The sequence below is a fragment of the Geotrypetes seraphini genome, chromosome 6 (genome assembly GCF_902459505.1).
Source record: "Geotrypetes seraphini chromosome 6, aGeoSer1.1, whole genome shotgun sequence".
In the NCBI taxonomy this organism is placed as follows: domain Eukaryota; kingdom Metazoa; phylum Chordata; class Amphibia; order Gymnophiona; family Dermophiidae; genus Geotrypetes; species Geotrypetes seraphini.
The window spans coordinates 63884978-63907790 of NC_047089.1; the positions used below are offsets into that span (position 1 = coordinate 63884978).

General features: G+C 43.5%; 1 protein-coding gene across 1 annotated transcript in view; it reads left to right on the forward strand.

Moving 5' to 3' along the window:
* The window catches only part of HTR2A (5-hydroxytryptamine receptor 2A), a 103474-nt gene that overhangs the window by 63479 nt on the left and 17182 nt on the right, over positions 1-22813 (forward strand). The window contains exon 4 of the mRNA XM_033948776.1: positions 8695-8895. Within this exon, the coding sequence (XP_033804667.1) occupies positions 8695-8895 (201 nt within the window). The remainder of the gene's footprint in view (positions 1-8694; positions 8896-22813) is intronic.

The following is a 22813-nucleotide window of genomic DNA, read 5'->3' on the forward strand; positions in this document are numbered from 1 at the left end:
GGTTGCGTTCCCAGAGCAACCGCAAACTTTGAAAAACCGTGAATATTAAATGTGGTATAGGATCGGGGATTAGAGGCAGGAAAGGGCTGCAGTGGTGGCAGTGGGTACAGCTAGGGCCGATGCAGGCACTTGCAGATTGGGGGGGTCGGAGAAGCTCTGAATAGCTGGAGAGGGCTACAGGGGCGGCAGCAGGGGGTTGGAGGCGGTCAGAAAAACCCACGAATGACTGAGATCGCAAACCGCAAATTCGCAGGGTATACTGTATTTGAAGTGTAGGCCAGCATTTTGCTGACCTACATTTCAGGCATCTGTCACAGCCCTAGGGAGGCATCTAGGGCCGCTTAAACTCCCAAGGTCACTTCCGGTCAAAACTATGCCCATGCCCAACCTTGGGCGAGCTTATGTGTCCCAATGCATCACCTCAACTGCAACAAACACCTACAGTCTAGGCACCTGCCTTGGGTTTGTTTATTTTTTATTTTTTAGAAAACATGTGTCCCAATTGGCTAGTTAGATGGTAGGAAGCCTAGTGCCACCTACAATTGGGACGCCATTTAGAATTTGCTCCTTAGCTTTCCAAAATAGTTTCAGATTCTCCAAGCTTCAAACAACTGTGTATACTAGTTAAGGTCTCGGCAGATTAGTAACCAGAAAAGATTGTAGGAATGCATTCTAACACTGCAGCAGGAAAACAGCTGAATACTAACTTAAGTAGAAAACATTTGCAGTGAGGGGACAATCGCGCGCCAGACACCAACGTGCCGACAATTGAGCACTGACAATTCGGCGCAAGACAAAAGCGCGCCGCGGAAAAACTTAGTTTTAAAGAGCTCCGACAAGAGGTGTGTGGGGGGGGGGAAGAACCCCCCACTTTACTGCATACTAATCGTGCTGCTGTTGGGGGGGAATGTGGGGGTGCAACCCTCCCAATTATAGAGAAAACGGAACTTTTCCCGAAAAAATCAGAAAAAGTTCTGTTTTCTCTATAATGGAGGGTTCCAACCCCCCAAACCCCACCCCCAATAGCAGCACGAACACTATGCAGTAAAGTGTGTGTGGGGGTGTGGGGGGGTTCCCCACTCACACCCTGCTTCGGAGCTCTTTAAAACTAAGTTTTCCCGCGGTGCGTTGGTGTCTTGCGCTGAATTGTCTGCCCTCCATTGTCGGCGCGCTGGTGTCTCGCGCGCGACTGACTATGAACTACATTTGCTTTAAACACCAATAATATTAGGCAATCTGAGTTGAATCCGTGGTCTTACACAGTGAAGGGACTACAATTCTCTATTTCCTAGTACTTAATACTTCTTTTTAGCAGCAGGAGTCACATATAGCCAGTTTAAATTCTGAAACACACTTTAAAAGTTCTTATTAATTTTCCTTTGAAATATAACTCCAAATTTAATTTAGAAATCTCATTAAATCATGAGAACCAGCAAGTATCAGATACGTTCTTGACCTACAACTCATACAAAATAAGCTGTTTCCTCCTTCACGGCCTTCTCATCACCCACCTCAGCTCAACAGCCCTTAAGCAGATTTAGGGCTCCTTTTACTAAACCATGGAAGAGCTTCTTACTGCATGCCAGTGAGGTAAATACTCCAACGCTCATTCAATTGCTATGAGCATCGGAGCATTTACCTCACTGGCTCGCGGTATTAAGCTCTTCCGCGGTTAAATAAAACCCAGCATTAATTTGCAACATGTCTTAGAGAATGACACGGTGGCGGTTTACCCGCGGCCACCGCATTTTAGCCGCGGGTCACCCGCCGAAAACGGGGAAGAAAACTAGCAGTCGCTGCGGCGACGGGGACAAGGCCATTCACCGCCCGCGGGGCGGTGAATGGTCATGTCCCCCGCAGTGAGGCATGAAGGATCGCGCGGTCCCCGCAGCTCACACCCGCCCGCCCAATCGATTCCAGTGTCCAGCCAGCTCTCTCCCCTCTCCTCACCCCAGTCCGCAGATCCTCCTCCTCGGCGACCCGCACGCTACCAGAGAGCCGCGCACACCCGCCGCTGCTCAGCCTCGATCTTCTGCTCTGACGCAACCGGAAACAGGAAGTTGCAGCAGAGCAGAAGATCGAACACTGAGCAGCCGCGCGTGTGCGGCTCCCTGGGAAAGCGCGCAGGTTGCCGAAAAAGAAAATCCACAAACCAAGGTGAGGAGAAGGGAGAGAGCCGGCCAAACACCAGGATCGACCGGGCAGGCAGGTAGTGGCCACGGGGACCGTGCGATCGCTAGTGTTCCCGGCTCAAATTGGAAGGAGGGAGTGAAAGGAAAAAGGATTCTGGGCCAAGGGGATGAAGTCGGAAAGAAAAACCCACAGCAGGAAAGAAAGGGAAGGACTGGCAGGTGAGCCAGATGCTAGAAGCAGGGGGGGGGGGGGAAGAAAGAGGGAAAAAAGCTAGATGGGGTTGAAAAGAAGAGACACACTGGTATGGAAGAGGAAGATAGGGGAAATCTGGACACAGGAAGGTAACAGAAAGAGGGGAAATTATGTGCATGGGGCATAGGGACAGAGACATAAAGGGGACATGCCATGGGGATGGTATATGGACACAGGGGGGGCAATGACAGATACATAGGGGAGATATTAGAAATGGAGAAAATAGGAGCACAGAAGCGAGATGGTTTGTGGGGATGGGACAGGGACCGAGCTTGCAGGCTCCAGTGGCTTGCACAAATTACATTGTAACGTGCCATGAAAATAAGAGGAAGGAAGGTAGATAGGCCACGCGAGAGGAGCTGAAGGGTAGTAGAAAGGAACAGATGGTAAAGGAGGGAGGGAAGGGTGGTGGTGGAAAGGAATAGAACAGACATTGAAGGAGGGTGGAGAGGAACAGACCCCCAAGGGAAATGTGGAAGACAGAGTGGGAAGAAGACAGATGCCAGACTATGCGGGAGCGGAGGGAAGAAGATGGGTGCTAGACCAATTGGGGGGGGGGGTTAAGGGAGAGGCACAGTAACAGCAAATGGAAGACGCAGAGAGAAGACACACAGTGGATGGAAGGAATTCAATGAGAAGATGTGGAAAGCAGAAACCAGACAACAAAGGTAGAAAAAAAATTATATTTATTTATTTATTTTTTGCTTTAGGATAAAATAGTATATTAGTTGTGTTGATAAAAATTTATAAACAAAGCCCTGCCAGCTGAACATCTCTTTCTCTAGTTCAGCAGCAGGAACTTTGATTTATAAGAAAGGAATAAGCTAAATATTACAGTACTAAGGCTTATATGGATGCAGCGGGGACGGTGACGGGGCGGTGAAAGGGATGGCGGTGACGGGGCGGTGAAGGGATCGGCAGTGACGGGGCGGTGCAGAGGATGGTGGGCCGGTGACGGGGCGGTGACGGGGACAGATTTTTTCCCCGTGTCATTCTCTAACATGTCTCATGGTAATATATGGAAATAAATCAAAAAGCAAAGGAAATAAGATATTACCTTTTCTATTGAACTAACTCAATGCATTTTATGATAAGCTTTTGAAGGTAACCCTTCTTCAGATCAGAAAATAAAATCAAACATTTACAGGAAATATAATTTCAAAAATATTCACTCCTTACACACACAAACGCCTGAGCTGACATACAGATCACAATAAGAGTCCTGGGGTTCTTAATGAGACAGCTGCTAGTTCCTGCAGCTTCCCCCAAGTTTCCTGTTTCAGACTCTCTGTCTTCTTTTTGATCTCCCTGCAGCTCCCAGGCTCTATGCATGGGCCCAGCTTCTGAGTAGCTCTCAGCATTTCCCTTCTGCCTCTTCCCTGTAAGTGCTTTTAATTTATTTATTTTTTTTCCTTCCTCTTACAATTGGAATTCCTTTCATCTTTTCCATATTTTAAATGTATAAGTGCATGTAACCACTCAGATGGACTCCAATGGGCAGTACAACAAGTTATAAAGAAACTTGGGGGAGGGAGGGGAAGCGTGCATGTGGACAGAGCATGGGTTGGGTTCTCTGGTGCATAACTTACAGAATATTGTGTTACCTGTGCCCTTGCCGCATTTAGGGTACTGCAGTTACACCAGATCTATAGCTAGCATAAGCGCAAGTGCCTAACTGTTAGGTGCACCAATGCCAAGTGATCTATAATGTAATCTAAGCACCCAGATGCTATTATAGAATAGGCTTTCACCACATGACATCAGGGTACCTGAATGGAGACACTCATTTATAGAATTGTTTCCATAGGTTATTTGAATACAGCCCCATTTTAGACAGCTAGAACTGAGATGTGAAGATCAGTGTAGGGTTACCAGATGACCAGATTTATTCGGACATGTCCTCTTTTTAGAGGACTTTCCAGGCATCTGGTCAGTTTTTCAAAACCCGGCACTTTGTCCAGGTGTTGAAAAGCTTTGAGCTTGGGGCCATGTCTGGAGAGCATCTGCACGTGCGTGGATGTGACGCGGTGACGTCGCATGCATGCGGAATGGAGCGTGACTTTGATGGGACGGGGCAGGGCTGGGTAAAACTGGGCGGGGCTGAGGGGCGGGGCCACACGTCTGGATTTCATGTAAAATCTGGTAACCCTAAGTCAGTGCGTCTCAAGTTTCAAGACCATTGCAGAACAGAATCTGCCAATGTAAAGTCTGTTCTCAAATGCAGGAGAAATGGACATTTATGCATTGAGTGCGTGCAGCATAAACATCCATTTTAGCAAAATAAATGTAGAAAATGAAGACAGACTGAAAGAATGAAGACAGACTGAAAGCCGGCACATACTGGTCTGCCCTATACTCATTTTATTTAGCAGTTTTTGCACTTATACATATATTTTCCTTTTGTTGTCACAGAAACCAGTTTTCCTTGCCAGTTTGGCATGGGGGGGGGGAGGGGGGACAAAATCCACTGGGGGATTAAGGGGACAACCTCCCCTCAATCACTCCAGTGGAGTGCTGCTCAACGGCAACTGTTTACCAAATCCCTAAATGTGCTTGATAGCAAGTATAACTCCCGGCATTGATCTTATAGGAGATCAATATTTAGGTCCAGATTCTCTAAAGGATGCCTAACTTAATTGGCAAAATACCCTTAACAGGCTCAATAATTGCAAAATAAATAACTAACTAAATTGGACGATAGGCACCTATTGCACGGTGCTTAGTGGAGCCTAATGCCTAAATGGGCGTTTCTATGGGCGGAGTGTGTGGTGCAGGGGTTAAAGCTACAGCCTCAACATCCTGAGGCTGTGGGTTCAAATCTCTCACTGCTTCTTGTGACCCTGGGCAAGTCACTTAATCCCCTCATTGCCCCAGGTACACTAGATAGAGTTTGAGCCCAACGGGACAGATAGGGAAATATGATAAAGTACCTGAATGTAAACCACGTGGAGGAGCATAATCGAAAGGAACGTCTAAGTCCGTTTTCATCTAAGTCGCAAGTCATCCAAAGTGAAAAACAGCCTAGGACACATTTTCGAAAAATACATCCAAAATTTTTTTTGTTTCGAAAATCATCTAACTATACGTCCTGCCAATCTGATCGTTCAAGTCGCTAAATCGTCCACCTTTATACCACATTTTCATCCAACTTTTTGTCCAAGTCAATAATGCCTAGAACAAGCCCTGTTGGACGTGAGAGGGGAATGCAAAGTGATGGACTGAACATCCAAACATAGCACCTAAATAGTGGGATACCATACAGGGCACTGCAGTGAACTTCACAAAAAGGGTGCCATTTCTCCCTTATAGGTCATGGTGAGCCCCCCAAACCACCTCCAGAATCCCCTAGACCCACTTATCTACCACCCCAATAGCCCTTATAGCTGCAGGAGCCACTTATATGCCAGTACAAAAGGGTTTGGGGGGTGTATAGGGGAGTGCACAAGTTTAAGTATCAATGCAGTGATTACAGGGGCTTTTGGGCATGGGTCCTCCTCTCCATGGGTCCTTAACCCATCGCTTAAGCCGCCTCTGTGCTGGACGACTAGGCTTTCTTATGCCAGGCTGCCAAGTGATGATGGTCTGGAGGCTGAATTTTAAAGGTGTGATTACGATTTTTATGGGGTGGGGGGGGGTTGGTGATCACTGTGGTAGTGTGTGGGGGTCTGTATTATGTGTTTGCAGTGCTTATCTGGTGACTTTAGGTGGGTTTTTGTGACTTAAATCATGTTTTAAATGGTCTAAGTAACAACGTCCAAGTTCCGTCGATCCTGGGCTGTATAACTTTCGGTTATACATGCTGTACGACTAAGTCTAAGCCGGCCCACGTCCCGCCCAACTTCTGCCCTCGACACTCCTTCTGAAACGCCCCTTTAGCTTTGGTCGTTCAGCGGCACTATGAAGGCCTAGGTCGTTTAGAAATATGTCCAAAACCCGTTTTCATTATCGGCACTTGGACGTATTTTGATAATGTTCGTCCAAGTGCCGACTTAGGCCGTTTTTTGGACATTTTTTTCTTTCGATTATTAGCCCCTTAGGGTATAAATAGTATATAAGTAATAAAATAAACAAATAAGTGCAATTCTCCAAAAACTTAGGCACCTGAAATATAGGCCTTTAAAGTCCTCACCTACATTTCAGGCGCCCAAGTTTTTACATCGATGTTGCTAGCTGCAATTCTGTAAATGGCGCCTAAGTGTGACTGACACGCAGCCAGCGCCGTTTTTTTATACGCCGGCCAAATTAGGTAATGTTTATAGAATCAGCCCCTTAGTGTCCTGAAATGCAGCACATGGACCACACCCCCTTTCCATCTGCATGCAGTTGACTTTCAAGTACGCCTATCCCAGCTTCATAAAATGGGGACAAATGTGTACAAGAGAAATGTCTATGCATATCTCACAAATAGGGCTTGTAAAATGAGGAGCCTAATAGTGGTCGAATGGTGCTGCTTCAGCTGACTAATGGCTGTGGAGGAATAGCCTAGTGGTCAGTACAGCAACCTGAGAACTTGGGGAATTGGGTTCAATTCCCACAGCAGCTCCTTGTGATTCTGGGCAAGTTACAAAATAAGTATCTTTATATAATACTAGCTGATTACCCGGTGTTGCCCGGATATTTATGTATCTCAATTGTTTGTCGTTTTCGATAATTTTTACATGTCACCCCCTTCCCACCCCCACAGTGTTTTTTCCCAGATAGTAAGTCATATGTATAGCAAGTTTGGTTGAAATCTCTGCATACGTTTCACTTCTCCCTCTGAATCCACGGTTTCAGCATCTGCAGATTCGCTGATTCGTGATTTTTTTTTTAAATCTTTTTTAAAAATTAAAGCTGTATTCCAGACCTTCCCTGCTTCCCTCCCACTTCCCCCGGAATCCCTTAAGCCTTACCTAGTGGACTAGCAGGTTTTCGGGTCAGAAGCGATCTTCCTACGCTCCTGCCCTGTGCAGATCACTCATAGGAAATGGCTGCCATGAGCTCTCGTCATAGTCTCGAGAGACTACGGGAGCTCAGGGCAGCCATTTCCTATGAGTGATCTGCATGGGGCAGGAGCGTAGGAAGATCGCTCCTGCCACGAAAACCCACTAGACCACCAGGTAAGGCTTAAGGGATTCCGGGGGAAAGCAAGAGGGAGGCGGGGAAGGTCCGGAATACAGCTTTAATTCCAGGGGAAAGCGGGGGTGGGTCAGAACCGGGCCGAATATTATTCGCAGTTTTTTTGCAGGCCAGCTCTGCCCCTAACCCCCGCGAATATTGAGGGAGAAGTGTATGCTGAAACATACTGGTCGCCGTACCTCAAGAAGGACATGGCGGTACTTGAGAGAGTCCAGAGAAGAGCAACTAAGCTAATAAAGAGTATGGAAGACCTCTCATATACTGACAGACTGAAGAAGCTGGGACTTTTCTCCCTGGAAAAGCGGAGACTTAGAGGAGACATGATAGATACCTTCAAGATCATGAAGGGCATAGAAAGAGTAGACAGGGACAGATTTTTCAAATTGCGGGGAACCACAAGTACGAGGGGGCACTCAGAGAAATTAAAAGGGGAAAGGTTTAGAACAAACGCCAGGAAGTTCTTTTTCACTCAGAGGGTGGTGGATACATGGAACGCACTACAGGAGGATGTAATAAGCAAGAGCACGCTACAGGGCTTCAAAGAGGGTCTGGACAGGTACCTGGAGGACAAAGGGATTGAGGGGTACAGATAGGAGTAAAGGTAGGAAATAGGGATAAGATTAGAGGATTGGAGGCAGTTACAAGATTGGTCAGGGACACTGTTCAGGCAATTGGGCCTGATGGGTCGCCGCGGGAGCGGACCGCTGGGCAGGATGGACCTCTGGTCTGCCTCAGCGGAGGCAACTTCTTATGTTCTTATGTTCTCATACATATATACACTTACACACACACACATATATATATATGTGAAGCACTTTGACTAACCACAGACAGGCAGTATATCAAGTCCTATCCCCTTTCCTGTCCAGTAATGGGCAGCAGTCGTCAGCAAATATGTATATTCAGCCATAAACAAATATATTCATGTTTTATACACAATAGCCAGAGTTTAAAAAGCACACTGCCTGCTGGTTTTGAAAACTGACCCCCCCTTGCTCATATCTTTTTCTCCATATTAGAAGATATTCTGCAGATCTAGCATCAAAGCTTTTAACCACACTATCCATGTCATATATGGCTGAATGCAAATTTCTAACCTGTTAAAAGAAGATAAAGTACAATCAGATTGTGTTTGGATGAAAAGCTTTGTACAAGTGCAACTTATCATTATTACACATTTCTGTGTTCTAGATTATGAATGGCCTTTGCATAGGAAACTCTGTCCTGTCTGGATCTATTTGGATGTATTGTTCTCAACTGCATCTATCATGCATCTGTGTGCCATCTCTCTGGATCGCTACATAGCAATCCGAAATCCCATTCATCACAGCCGCTTCAACTCCAGAACTAAAGCGTTCACCAAAATAGTTGCTGTTTGGACCATATCTGTTGGTAAGTATATGATACTTCAAGTACAGGCAGTCCCCAAGTTACAGACACCCGACCTAAGTACGGCTCGTACTTAAGAACGTGGTCGCAGCTAGGGTTACCATATGGCTCCAGAAAAAGGAGGACAGATTGAGACATTCGGGTTGTATTTCCATTGAAAGCATTGGAAGTAAGCAGGACAGATTGAGACTTCTGGGTTTTACTTCCATTGAAAGCAATGGAAGTAAAACCTGGATGTCACAATCCGTCCTCCTTTTTCTGGAGCCATATGGTAACCCTAGTCGCAGCTTCATTTGATTTTACTGAGCAGTATTTCCAGTGGCATAGACTCCTATACTTCTCCTGCAGCATGCTGCATGGCCACATTAAGAACAGTGTGTGGTTGTGCATGTTGTACCTTAGAGGGAACACTGGTAGGGACAGTTGACCCTTTTGTCAGCTGGGAGCAGAGGTAAGCAGCAAGAATCTTAAAATCTACATATTCTGAGTTACATACAAATCTGACTTAAGAACAGCTTTAAAAAGGTAACTCGTTCTTAACCCGGGGACTGCCTGTAGATTGCAATGTCCAATTTATTCCTTTCAGGGGTTTTGAAATGTGCCTTATAGCCAGAATTGCCTTTGGGTACAGAATTGGTTTGGCCCAACAAGATGTGGTAAGGTAGAAATTAGCTAATATAAATCTGGATAAAAATAAAAAATAGCCATGGCAAGCAGTGGTACAAAATTTTATGCAACACCAAACTGCTAAATGAACACAGTAAGCCTTGCCATTTTTCATTATTATCTCCGAACATAGCCAACAAGGGGAAAACAGACTTGTGAAGACAATTAGAACTGGAAAAATGCTCTTTCCTACTGTCATTCATTTTCTGATACCCTGTTTTTTTGTTTGGCTTTGTAAACACTGTGGCTGTGCTTAGGGGAAGGTGTCCACCTATCGGCCTGTTTTACTGTGCGCGACTCATTTCTATAACCACCTCAGTCATAGTCATGCAATGTGCTTTATGCAATCTATCTATATATATAAAATCGGAGGTATGTATGTGTGTATGTATGTGTGTGTGTATGTGCCGCGATCACACAAAAATGGCTTGCCCGATTTGAACGAAACTTGGTATGCAGATCCCTCACTACCTGGGGTGATATGTTCTGGGGGTCTCGCGGCCCACCTGCCCACGTGGGCAGAGCTACAAACAGAAAATCAGATTTCACCCATTCATGTCAATGGAAAAAATGTAAAAAGCTGCCAACGCAAAAACGGCTTGCCCGATTTGAACGAAACTTGCAACACATCTTCCTTTTCAGTTTACGAGATTGCAAATTCCAGTGAGACTTGCATTCTCTATCACACTCAACAAATCACACGGACAGACTATTACATACTGTGGAGTGGATTTAAGAACCCCCTGTTTTTCCCATGGACAACTCTATGTTGCTTGCTCAAGGGTGGGTTCACCCAAGAATTTATATGTTCTTGCTCCTGGAGGTGAAACTAAAAATGTTGTTTATAATCAAGTTTTGTTTTAGTTGTATTGTATTCATTTTGTCAAATATTTCACATTATAATTTGAATATTGTACTTTTTATAAAGCTGTAAAAAATAATTTCATTCACCACTATAAAGTATCTTTATTTGAATCCATTTACAGTGTTATTGCTATAATTAAATACCCGTGCAACGCCGGGGCATCAGCTAGTGAAGAAATATTAATGCACATTTTTCTTTGACATGCTTTATTCACCCCAAATGATGCTGACTAATGATACAGATATGCGTGAGGGGCATTCAGTGCTTTTAAATAAACATCTAGAGAGCACTGATAGAAGCCTATTCTATAAGGGAATGTAGGCCCCTACTTGTCTGTATAGACTACCAGCATAACTATGAATATAAGTGCCTATAAGTTAGGAAATGGACGCTTATGCCTGCAATAGAACTAGCATGTGTGCATCTAAGTGCTGGAGATATGTACATAATTTACAGAATTCTTTAAGTTATGAACATAAGTGTGCATTCTGTCTATGATCTACCCATACTCGACCTATGTGTATGCCCACCTGTTAGATTCCTCCGTAATTTCAGAATAGTGTTTATGTGAAATTTTGGCACTTATGCATATACCGTATTTTTCGCTCTATAAGACGCACCTGACCATAAGACGCACCTACCTGAAGAGGAGGAAAAACCAAGATAAAAAAAAATTCTGAACCAAATGGTATACCCTGTCCCACCGCCCTGCCCTGAACCCTATTCCCCCTATGATGGTCTAGTGGTAGGCCAGGACAGGGTACAGGGCACAGGGCAGGTCTAGTGGGAGGTAGGCAGGCAGCGCCCCCCCCCCGGTATCTTTTTTAAATTCTCATGGTCCAGCGCTGTATTGGCAGGATCCGCTATTTCTGCACTCCTGCCCCTCCCTCGCTGGACGACTGCCTCATCAACTCTTGCGGCAGAGCGGCGTACAAGGCAGGCATGAGCTTTTCACGCTCTTGCCTGGTCCCGTGCTGCTTCTTGAATAGCTGCCATCCCGTGAGAACTGATGGCAGCCATTCAAGGAGCGGCACGGGGCCAGGCGGGAGCATGAAAATCTCACCAACCTTCCCACCGCAAGGCCGACATACCTCTGTTCCAAACTGTATCGGTGGCAGCACAAATATCTGAAGACTTTTTTCTATTTCAGAAATGTTATGACATCTGAAATTCAGTTTGTTTAAGAATGATCTGTAATTTGTTTTAAAATGTCGGAAATTTTTTTTTTTTCCTTAAAAATGTGTACAAAAAATGGGGGTGTATTATACGCCCCTGCATCCGGTACACTGTCAAATACGGTAATTGTAGTAGTAGTAGTAGTAGTAGTAGTAGTGATATTGATATCATTAAGCCTGTCCCCATAAATTTTATAACAAAAAACATTGACCATTTTAATAGCCACTCTCTGAACCAGGGGTGTAGCCGTGGGGTGGGCCTGGTCTACCCAGTTTGGGTTCAAGCCTGCCTACCCAGCAGCCACAGGCCACCGGCCCATGATTAACCAGGAAGCCTTCCCTGTGACACGTTTGTGTTTTGCGTCAGAGGGAAGACTTCCAGGTCAGCCACCAGCAGCATGTAGGAAAGAGAAAGGCTGTATGAGCTGGGGGGGGGGAGGGAAAGATGCCCGCCTACGTTCAGCTTAGGCTCTCCTGATTGTACACATGACCAGCAACCTCAGTTGTCAATTTTTACATACCTTTCTATGGACTGAGCGTGTGATGGGTAGTCTGGAACCACCAAGGGCTTGCTCAGAAATGCCTTGATTTCTGCTGTTGTCATGGTACAGGTTAGAGAAAGCTCAGAAACTCCAGAGTTCCAGTCAAGTAATTGGGTGAGTGTAGTTGCTTTAGATTTGTTGTTGATGGATGGTGCTTTCCTGGATCTCACCCTGCAATCTCCAAGCTGTGTCTTCTCATCTCAATCACCTCTGATCTTCAATATCTTCTCCACTGCATCTCTTCTCTCCTAATCATCTTCATTGCACAACATAGCATGCAGAACAGACATACTGTAACCATACCAAGGTGATCTTCTCCATACCTCTTCACACTGTTCTTTCAACAGTTGCAGCTGCAAGAGGAGATGCCTGGGACCTTGTGTCCAACTGCCATTTATTTTTATATTGAACCAGTTTACCATGTAAACCCCAACACAGAACTCCACCATCATTCTTAAGTTTTTCAGATTCTTTCCTTTCAGATTATGCTTGGAAATCTATTAATATACAATGCAAATACATAAAAACGATTATCAGAGCACTTAAACATATTTCAGTAATTTGTATATTTTTGCATAGTTTCCTAGAAAGACCAGGTAGGAAAAAAAAACATGTTTACACAAAATTTAAAGCTAGTTGTTGATTTTCCACATGAAATTGTACCATTTTTTCACTAAAATTATGATATCTCCAAAATCGACACCCTGTTCCTCATGTAACTATTTTTGCAATTCACATCAGACTAGATTCAGTAAATGGCACTGAAAAAATGGTGCCAAAAAATCTATGTAGAGCACTGTTCTATAATGGCACTTCAAGGGTGTGAAACAAAAGATATGTTCTATGGTTAAAGCCAGGGAGATGCTTGGGTGCATAAGGAAAGGAATAGCCAGTAGGAAAAGGGAGGTGATAATGTTGTATAAGTCTCTGGTGAGGCCTCATTGTGCAGTTTTGGAGACTGCACCTTCAAAAAGATATAAATAGGATGGAGTCGGTCCAGAGGGCTGCTACAAAAATGGTTAGTGGTCTTTGTTATATGGGGGACAAACTTAGAGACCCTAATATGTATACTTTGGAGGAAAGATGGGAGGGTATATGATAGAGATGTTTAAATATCTCCATAGCGTTATTGTACAGGAGGTGAGTCTTTTTCAAATGAAGGAAAACTCTGAAAGGAGAGGGCATAGGATGAAGTTAAGAGGTGATAAGCTGAGGAGTAATGTAAGAAAATACTTCATTACAGAAAGGGTGGTAGATGGGTGGAATAGTCTCCCAATGGAGGTGGTGGAGATGAAGACTATATCTGAATTCAAGATAGCATGAGACAGGTATGTGGGATCTCTTGGGATGGGCTATTCGTCCTTTATCTGTTGTCATGTTTCTATCGGAGAGTAATAAATTACCCTAATGGCAAAATATCAGCAAGAAATAGAGATAACTGAGTGGGAAAAATGCTGGGAAGACACAATGGGCAAACAATAAGAGTTGAAGGAACAAGAGGATAATAAAAAGAATGTAGCACAGGGGGAAGACAAAATGGGCAAAAAAACAAGAGTTGACAGGTCAAGAAGAGGATGATAGGAAGATTGTAGCACAGGAAAAAAAAAATGAAGACAAGAAAATACCAGGACTTAAATTGCATATATACTAATGCAAGTAACCTAAGGAGCAAAATGGGAGAATTAGAAGTCATGGCCAAAAAAGAGAACCTAGACATCATTAGGGTCTCTGAAACATAGTGGAATGAAGAAAACAAATGGGACACAGTACTGCCGAGGTACAAGCTCTATCGCAAAGACAGGTCAGATCAGAAAGGAGGAGGAATAGCCCTTTACATAAAGGATAATATACACTCAACCAGAGTGGACACAGTGGCGACGACCAACAAATTGGAATCACTATGGGTTAAAATACCAGGAAGAAATGGGTCCGAGATAAAGATGGGCCTGTACTATCATCCACCTGGGAAACCGAAGTAAATGATGAAGAAATGGAAGCCGAGATGAGGCTGGAATGCAAAAACGGTAACACCATTGTTATGCGGGACTTCAACTATCCTGGGATAGACTGAAGTCTTGGAAACTCAAAATGCGCTAAGGAAACCGGATTCCTGGGGACTATACAGGATTGCTTCATGGAGCAGCTTGTCAGAGAACCGACAAGAGGGAATGACACTCTGGACCTAATCCTCATTGGGCTGACCTGCAAAGGAAGTGGAAGTAGTGGGACCGTTAGGATACAGCGATCACAATATGATCCAGTTCAAAGTTGAAGTATGCAATATAGTGAGAGATGGCAATTCACCCGATAGTATGACACAGGACCTACATTTGTTGGAGCTTTGGTCCTCGACCTGGCAGCTGGGCTTCAACGCTAAGAAATGCAAGCTCATGCACCTCGGCAGCAGAAATCCGTGCAGAACTTACACCTTAGCTAGAACTTCAACAGAACGAGACTTGGGAGTGATCATCAGCGCAGACATGAAAACTGCTGATCATGTGGAGAAGGCATCATCTAAGGCAAGACAGTTGTTAGGTTGCATCCGCAGGAGTTTCGTCAGCCGGAAACCTGAAGTCATAATGCCATTATACAGAACCATGGTGAGGCCTCATTTGGAATAATGTGTGCAATTCTGGAGGCCACACTACCGAAAAGATGTGCTGAGAGTAGAGTCGGTGCAACGGATGGCCACCAGGATGGTCTCGGGGCTCAAGGATCTATCGTACGAGGAAAGGCTGAAAAATTTGCGGCTGTACTCACTCGAGGAACGTAGGGAGAGAGGAGACATGATCGAGACGTTTAAGTATATTACCAGCCGTATCGAGATGGAAGAAGAGATTCTCTTTCTCAAAGGACCCTCAGCCACAAGAGGGCATTCGCTCAAACTCAGGGGCGGGAAATTTCATGGCGACACCAGGAAATATTTCTTCACCGAGAGAGTGGTTGATCCTTGGAACAAACTCCCAGTGCAGGTGATCGAGGCAAACAGCGTGCAAGAATTTAAGAGCAAATGGAATGCCCATGTGGGATCCCTTAGAGGGTTAAGCCAAGGGAACCTGTCACCAGGAGTGGGATCCCTAGGATAGTAGACTTGGGGGTGGGTCAGTAGAGTGGGCAGACCTGATGGGCTATGGCCCTTATCTGCCGTCATCTTCTATGTTTCTATCAAAGGGAAAGAGAACCACAGCGACAACTTTCAACTTCAAGAAAGGAAACTACGAAGCGATGAGAGAAATGGTAAGAAAGAAACTTAGGAACAGCTCAAAGAAATCGCAGACTGTGGAGCAAGCCTGATCTTTATTCAAGGACACGGTGAACAAAGCGCAAAATCTGTATATCCCCAGATTTAGAAAAGGATGCAAAAAAAAATGAACAAAAGACCCGGCGAGGATAACTAAAGAAGTGAAGAAAGTGATAGGAGATAAGAAAATTCTAATTTTTCCAGATGTGGAAAAAGGACAAAAAAAGGGAAAACTGAAAGAGCACAGGAAGCATCAAAAGGAATGTCACCGCATGGTTAGAAGAGCAAAAAGAGAATACGAAGAGAAGCTAGCCATGGAATTTCAAAACCGTTCTTCAGATATGTTAAAGGGAAAGAGCCAGCAAGGGAAGAGGTGGGACCGCTGGATAAAGGAGATAGGAAGGGAGCGGTGAAGGAGGAAAAAGAAGTGGCGGATAGACTAAACATGTTCTTTTCATCAGTATTTACAAGAGAGGACACATCCAACGTGACGGAACCTGAAAAGATCTTCAAAGGAGATCAAGCAGAAAAATTAACATCCATGGAGGTAAGCCTCAAAGACGTACATAAGCAGATAGATAGATTAAAAACTGACAAATCTCCGGGCCCGGACAGAATCCACCCTAGGGTATTGAAAAAACTAAAGCAGGAAATAGCGGAACTACTACAGCAGGTTTGTAATCTGTCCCTGAAAACAGGCATGATCCCGGAGGATTGGAAGATAGCTAATGTTACGCCCGTCTTTAAAAAAGGATCGAGAGGTGACCCGGGGAACTGCAGACCAGTAAGTCTGACTTCGGTTCCAGGGAAGATGGCGGAAGTGCTGATAAAAGACAGCATCGATGAGCATCTAGAAAGGAATAAACTGATGAAAACAAGCCAACATGGCTTCTACAAAGGAAGATCATGCCTAATGAACTTATTGCACTTCTTCGAAGGAATTAACAAACAAATGGACAAAGGGGACCCCATAGACATCATATACTTGGATTTTCAAAAAGCCTTTGACAAGGTACCCCATGAACGCCTACTACGGAAACTGAAGAACCATGGGGTGGAAAGAGACGTACATAGATGGATCAAAAATAGGTTGGCAGGAAGAAAGCAAAGGTTAGGAGTGAAGGGCCACTACTCGGACTGGAGGAAGGTCACGAGTGGGGTTCTGCAGGGGTCGGTGCTCTGACCGCTGCTGTTCAATGTATTTATAAATGATCTAGAAACAGGGACAAAGTGCGAAGTTATAAAATTCGCAGACGACACCAAACTATTTAGTGGAGTTAGAACTAAAGAGGACCTGAACAAACTGGGAGAGTGGGCGAATAAATGGCAGGTGAACTTTAATGTGGAGAAATGTAAAGTCTTGCATGTAGGAAACAGAAACCCAATGTACAGCTATACGATGGGAGGGCTAGTAATGGATGAAAGTAGCCTAGAAAAAGACTTAGGGGTACTGGTGGACAAGACAATGAAGCCCTCGGCATAGTGCTCAGCGGCCTCTAAGAAGGCGAACAGGATTCTAGGTATTATCAAGAAAGGTATTACAACCAGAATGAAAGAAGTTATCCTTCCGTTGTATCGGGCGATGGTGCGCCTGCATCTGGAGTACTGCGTGCAATATTGGTTGCCGTACCTTAAGAAGGATATGGGGATACTCGAGAGGGTACAGAAAAGAGTGACGAGATTGATAAAAGGTATGGAAAACCTTTCATATGCTGAAAGATTAGAGAAACTAGGTCTCTTTTCCCTAGAGAAGTGGAGGCTTAGAGGGGACATGATAGAGACTTAAAAGATCATGAATGGCATAGAGAAAGTGGAGAGGGACAGATTCTTCAAACTTTCAAATACTACAAGAACGAGAAGGCATTTGGAAAAATTAAGAGGGGACAGATTCAGAACCAATGCTAGGAAGTTCTTCTTCACCCAAAGGGTGGTGGACACCTGGAAAGCGCTTCCAGAGGGTGTGATAGGTCAGAGTACGGTATTGGGGTTCAAGAAGGGATTAGATGATTTCCTGAAGGAAAAGGGGATAGAGGGGTATAGATAGAGGATTACTATACAGGTGCTGGACCTGATGGGCCATCGCGTGAGCGGACTGCTGGGCGTGATGGACCTCTGGTCTGACCCAGCAGAGGCACTACTTATGTTCTTATGAATCAAAAAAATGTAAACTTAGTTTTCTCTGAGTTTAACAACACATTAATAGGAATATTTCAAGACAAAGGTAGGGCAATTTTTGTTACTCTAAGACATACGAGGTCTGACAATTAAGTTCATGAAGCCATCCTAGAAAAAGTACTACATACCTTATTGCTGAATATCACTACATTCATCTTCAAAGTACTCCCCTTGGGAAGCTATGCACTAATGCCAGCATCTAGTCCACCCTTCAAAGCAATTTTGGAACTCTTTTTCTGGAATGGCCACCAGAGCTGTCGATGTATTACCCCTGATGTCCTGAATATCATCAAAATGTCTTCCTTTCAATATTTCCTTTATCTTTGGGTAAAGAAAAAAGTCATTGGGGTCCAGAGCAGGTGAGTAGGGAGAGTGTTCCAATACAGTCATTTGTTTACTGTCTAAAAACTCCCTCACAGACAGTGCCAGTGAGCTGGTGCATTGTCATGCTGCGAGAGCCATGAGGGACCATTTTTGCACACCCCTTTCTCATGCTAAGGTTTTAAGTTAAGATTTTCCTGTTTTTCTTTCAATGCTGACTTGGCATGCTATGTTTCTCACAGTCAGCTGATGATTGTGACGCATAATTTGACACAATTTTGTAATGCTTTCATCAGTTCTGTTTGTTATTGGTCGCCCTGACCTCACTTCATCAATGACACTTTCTCTCCCCTCAGAAAAACGTTGAATCCATTTGTACCCTGCTGTTTTCTTCATGTCCTTGTACACTGCTGTTTTTTTAACATGTCCTTGATTTCACTTCCACTCAAGCTCTGACATTCTCACTACAGCACACAGAAACATGCAACAATAATAATGAACGCCACTCAGCAAGACACCATCACACGTCGACATGAACATAGCTGTGAGACACTGATATACCAAGGTTATGAGACCCTACTGAGCTGTTTGTAAAGTGCTGCCAACTTAAGTGCACAGTGGCAAGTTCATGATCTTAATTGTCAGAACTCGTTGTAGCAAAAACTACTGTTGCTTCTGTTGGGTGGCCAAACCACATCCAGGAAAATATGAACTTTTAAACTACATAAGGGAATATCTTTTTTTGAAAGAAAAAAGTCTTTAATATTCTATCATAGTCTATATCTAGAGATAATAAAATTGTTAATGTAGATGGAATAGCTTGTTGTTAAATAGAAGTTTCTAGAAATTGTAGTCAGCTTCATTTCTCTAGCTTCTGCAATAAGTTCTAAAGAATAACCATTCAGCTTAGATGGAATATAAAGAGCCTTAGTAACAGATGGAAGAGCAGATTTGGAAATTTGCAGTCTCAACCAAGTATTTTCTAAACATCTCTCATGAAAATATGTTAGGCACTTTTTGAAAATTAATTAGTTTTCCTATGTACAACATTTTCCAAATTTTCAATCTTATTATGTAATAATAAATTGCGTTTCATCAGGGCTGAATTTTATTGAAACACAGACTATGCTTTGATTTCTATCTCATGGGCATGGGCATTGACTGAATTTGTCTTCCATTATTATCTTAATTAGACATAGCTTGAGACAAAAATTGTAAAGATGGTAGCTTACCCAAATTTTCAATAACTACTCATATTGAATTGAGAGAAATCTCAAAAGGCCATTTTAAAATGAAGTCACTCACAGATATGTTGCTTTCTGATACTCTGCCTCCAGTTGAAACTTCCATCTCAGCCTGAATTCCTTCAGAGGGATTCTTCTTGACTCCCACTAGGTCATAGGTACTTCCTCTATTCTATTTACAAATGTTAACATTTGCCAGTAATGCTAACCAAGCAATATTATGTTTACTGTAACTCTGAAGCATTTCTATCCTTCAGCTTCATCTTTTTATTTATATATATAATTGATGTCTTTCTTCAGATATCCCAGGCAAGGGGTGTCTCATACATATTGGGTTATGGGCACCCCTTATATCCTGCTTAATCCAATTATTGCCATCAGTAGTAGCACAAGGTGAATTATATTCAGGTATAGTAGGTATTTTCCCTGTTCCTGGAGGGTTTACATTCTAAGTTTAGACCTCAAGGAGCAGCAAAGAAATTTGGTGTAGGCTTCCCTTGTTTTCAGCTCAGTAGGCTAACCACTAGGCTACAGCTGAGATCCTATTGGTTAAATATGTGAAAGAGATTCTTTGTCAACTGCTGAGAATATATCCTTTCAGTGTTGCTATATTTCATGTAGGGTTTGTATGGTCAATGACCAAGAGGGTGAGGCTCAGGATAATTTCTTAAAGAGGACCATTCTCTTGGTGGCATTTATTGCTGAAAAAGATAAATGACTGATGTCAGATGCATGCTGAGTAAGAGACAACAAGCAATTATAATGCAGTTTGATGTTTCTTCCACCTTTGATTATGGTCAATCATAGTGTATTGATTTCTTCTCTGAGTAATATAGGAAGGATGACAGGATTTCTTACTAAAAGAATGTATAGCGTTAAGATCTCAGAAACATTGACAGTTCCTTAATAACTTGTGGGGTATTTCAAGGATTTCCATTATCACCTATCTTGTTTAATGTTTTAATGTACTTCCTGTGTGTGTTGTTGGAGAAGGAGAAAAGTAAGATCTTTATATATGTAATCTATTCTAATATTTATGAGTTGCTCTATACATGTCTAGGTTCAAGGCAACATATAGTCAACAAAGTTTAATACAAAGGATGAAGAACATGGAGATGTAGTTGGCAGGCAGTAAGAAGAGAGGACAGAGAAGAAGAAGAAGGGAAGGGCAGGGGGATAGAGAACATCTTTGGGGGAATAGGAATGCAGAGAGATGGGTAATTTCCAAGAATTAGAGTTTTTCCTAGCTGTTAGCAATTGAGTGGATCAATCCGAAGAGGGAGGCTTTTAGTTTCTTCCAAAATCTTAGGTGATGGTGTTCTGTTTTGATGTCCACTGGAAGGTTGTTCCAATTCTTTGCACCGATAGGTAGGGTAGGTGAAGAGCATGCTGAATATGCGCTTGATGTAATTCCTTTTGGTGAAGGAAGGATCAGTAGGAGTTTTCTAATGTTTCTGGTTAGGACAGACCAGGAATAGATGAATAAGTTTATGAGCGGTTCCGCAGAGCTTGCATATATGATGTGGTGCATTATGCAAGATATCTTGAAGTCGATGCGTGCAGAGATGGGCAACCAGTGGAGGCTCTTGTAGTAAAGAGATATGGAGTCAATTTTTCTCAGTTTGAAGATAAAGTCGTATTGCTGTATTTTGACCTTGTAGTTTGTGCATGATTGTGCCAGCATAGAAGGAGTTGCATTAATCCAATTGAGACAATATCAGCATTAGGGTGGATGATATCACATTATTGGTTACTCTTCCAGAATTATTATCTGAAATTGAGTCTGAAATACATGACAATGCAGAAAGTAAAGCATTGGATGACATTACATTGCCTTAAATTAAAAGGGGATAAAATTAAGTTTCTTTGGTTAAATCCACCACAATTCCATTGAATGCCATACCAAACTTTAACATTAGGTGGCATTATGTTCCACTTGGAAGACTTGCTGGAAATGTTATTTCTCAGTCCTAGAGGGATGAGATACACAAAGTTATTTTCATAATCATTACCAAACCAAATAACAAGAATTTGGAAAGTTCTTCTATTTGATTTTAGATTATACCATGATTATATGACTTTTAGGCATAAATTGAAAACTGTTTTATTACAGAAATATCTAAGGGCTCCTTCTACGAAGCCGCGTTAGCGGTTTTAGCGCACGCAGCTTTTTAGCGCACGCTAAACCCGCACTACACAGCTAGAACTTGAAGTATGGCTGCTTACATAGTAACATAGTAGATGACGGCAGATAAAGACCCGAATGGTCCATCCAGTCTGCCCAACCTGATTCAATTTAAATTTTTTTTTTTTTCTTCTTAGCTATTTCTGGGCGAGAATCCAAAGCTTTACCCGGTACTATGCTTGGGTTCCAACTGCCAAAATCTCTGTTAAGACTTACTCCAGCCCATCTATACCCTCCCAGCCATTGAAGCCCTCCCCTGCCCATCCTCCACCAAACGGCCATACACAGACACAGACCGTACAAGTCTGCCCAGTAACTGGCCTAGTTCAATATTTAATATTATTTTCTGATTCTAAATCTTCTGTGTTCATCCCATGCTTCTTTGAACTCAGTCACAGTTTTACTCTCCACCACCTCTCTCGGGAGCGCATTCCAGGCATCCACCACCCTCTCCGTAAAGTAGAATTTCCTAACATTGACCCTGAATCTACCACCCCTCAACCTCAAATTATGTCCTCTGGTTTTACCATTTTCCTTTCTCTGGAAAAGATTTTGTTCTACATTAATACCCTTTAAGTATTTGAACGTCTGAATCATATCTCCCCTGTCTCTCCTTTCCTCTAGGGTATACATATTCAGGGCTTCCAGTCTCTCCTCATACGTCTTCTGGCGCAAGCCTCCTATCATTTTCGTCGCCCTCCTCTGGACCGCCTCAAGACTTCTTACGTCTTTCGCCAGATACGGTCTCCAAAACTGAACACAATACTCCAAGTGAGGCCTCACCAATGACCTGTACAGGGGCATCAACACCTTCTTCCTTCTACTGACTACGCCTCTCTTTATACAGCCCAGAATCCTTCTGGCAGCAGCCACTGCCTTGTCACACTGTTTTTTCGCCTTTAGATCTTCGGACACTATCACCCCAAGGTCCCTCTCCCCGTCCGTGCATATCAGCTTCTCTCCTCCCAGCATATACGGTTCCTTCCTATTATTAATCCCCAAATGCATTACTCTGCATTTCTTTGCATTGAATTTTAGTTGCCAGGCATTAGACCATTCCTCTAACTTTTGCAGATCCTTTTTCATATTTTCCACTCCCTCTTTGGTGTCTACTCTGTTACAAATCTTGGTATCATCTGCAAAAAGGCACACTTTTCCTTCTAACCCTTCAGCAATGTCACTTACATACATATTGAACAGGATTGGCCCCAGCACCGAACCCTGAGGGACTCCACTACTCACCTTTCCTTCCTCCGAGCAACTTCCATTAACCACCACCCTCTGGCGTCTGTCCGACAGCCAGTTTCTGACCCAGTTCACCACTTTGGGTCCTAACTTCAGCCCTTCAAGTTTGTTCAACAGCCTCCTATGAGGAACTGTATCAAAGGCTTTGCTGAAATCCAAGTAAATTACATCTAGCATATGTCCTCGATCCAGCTCTCTGGTCACCCAATCAAAAAATTCAATCAGGTTCGTTTGGCACGATTTACCTTTTGTAAAGCCATGT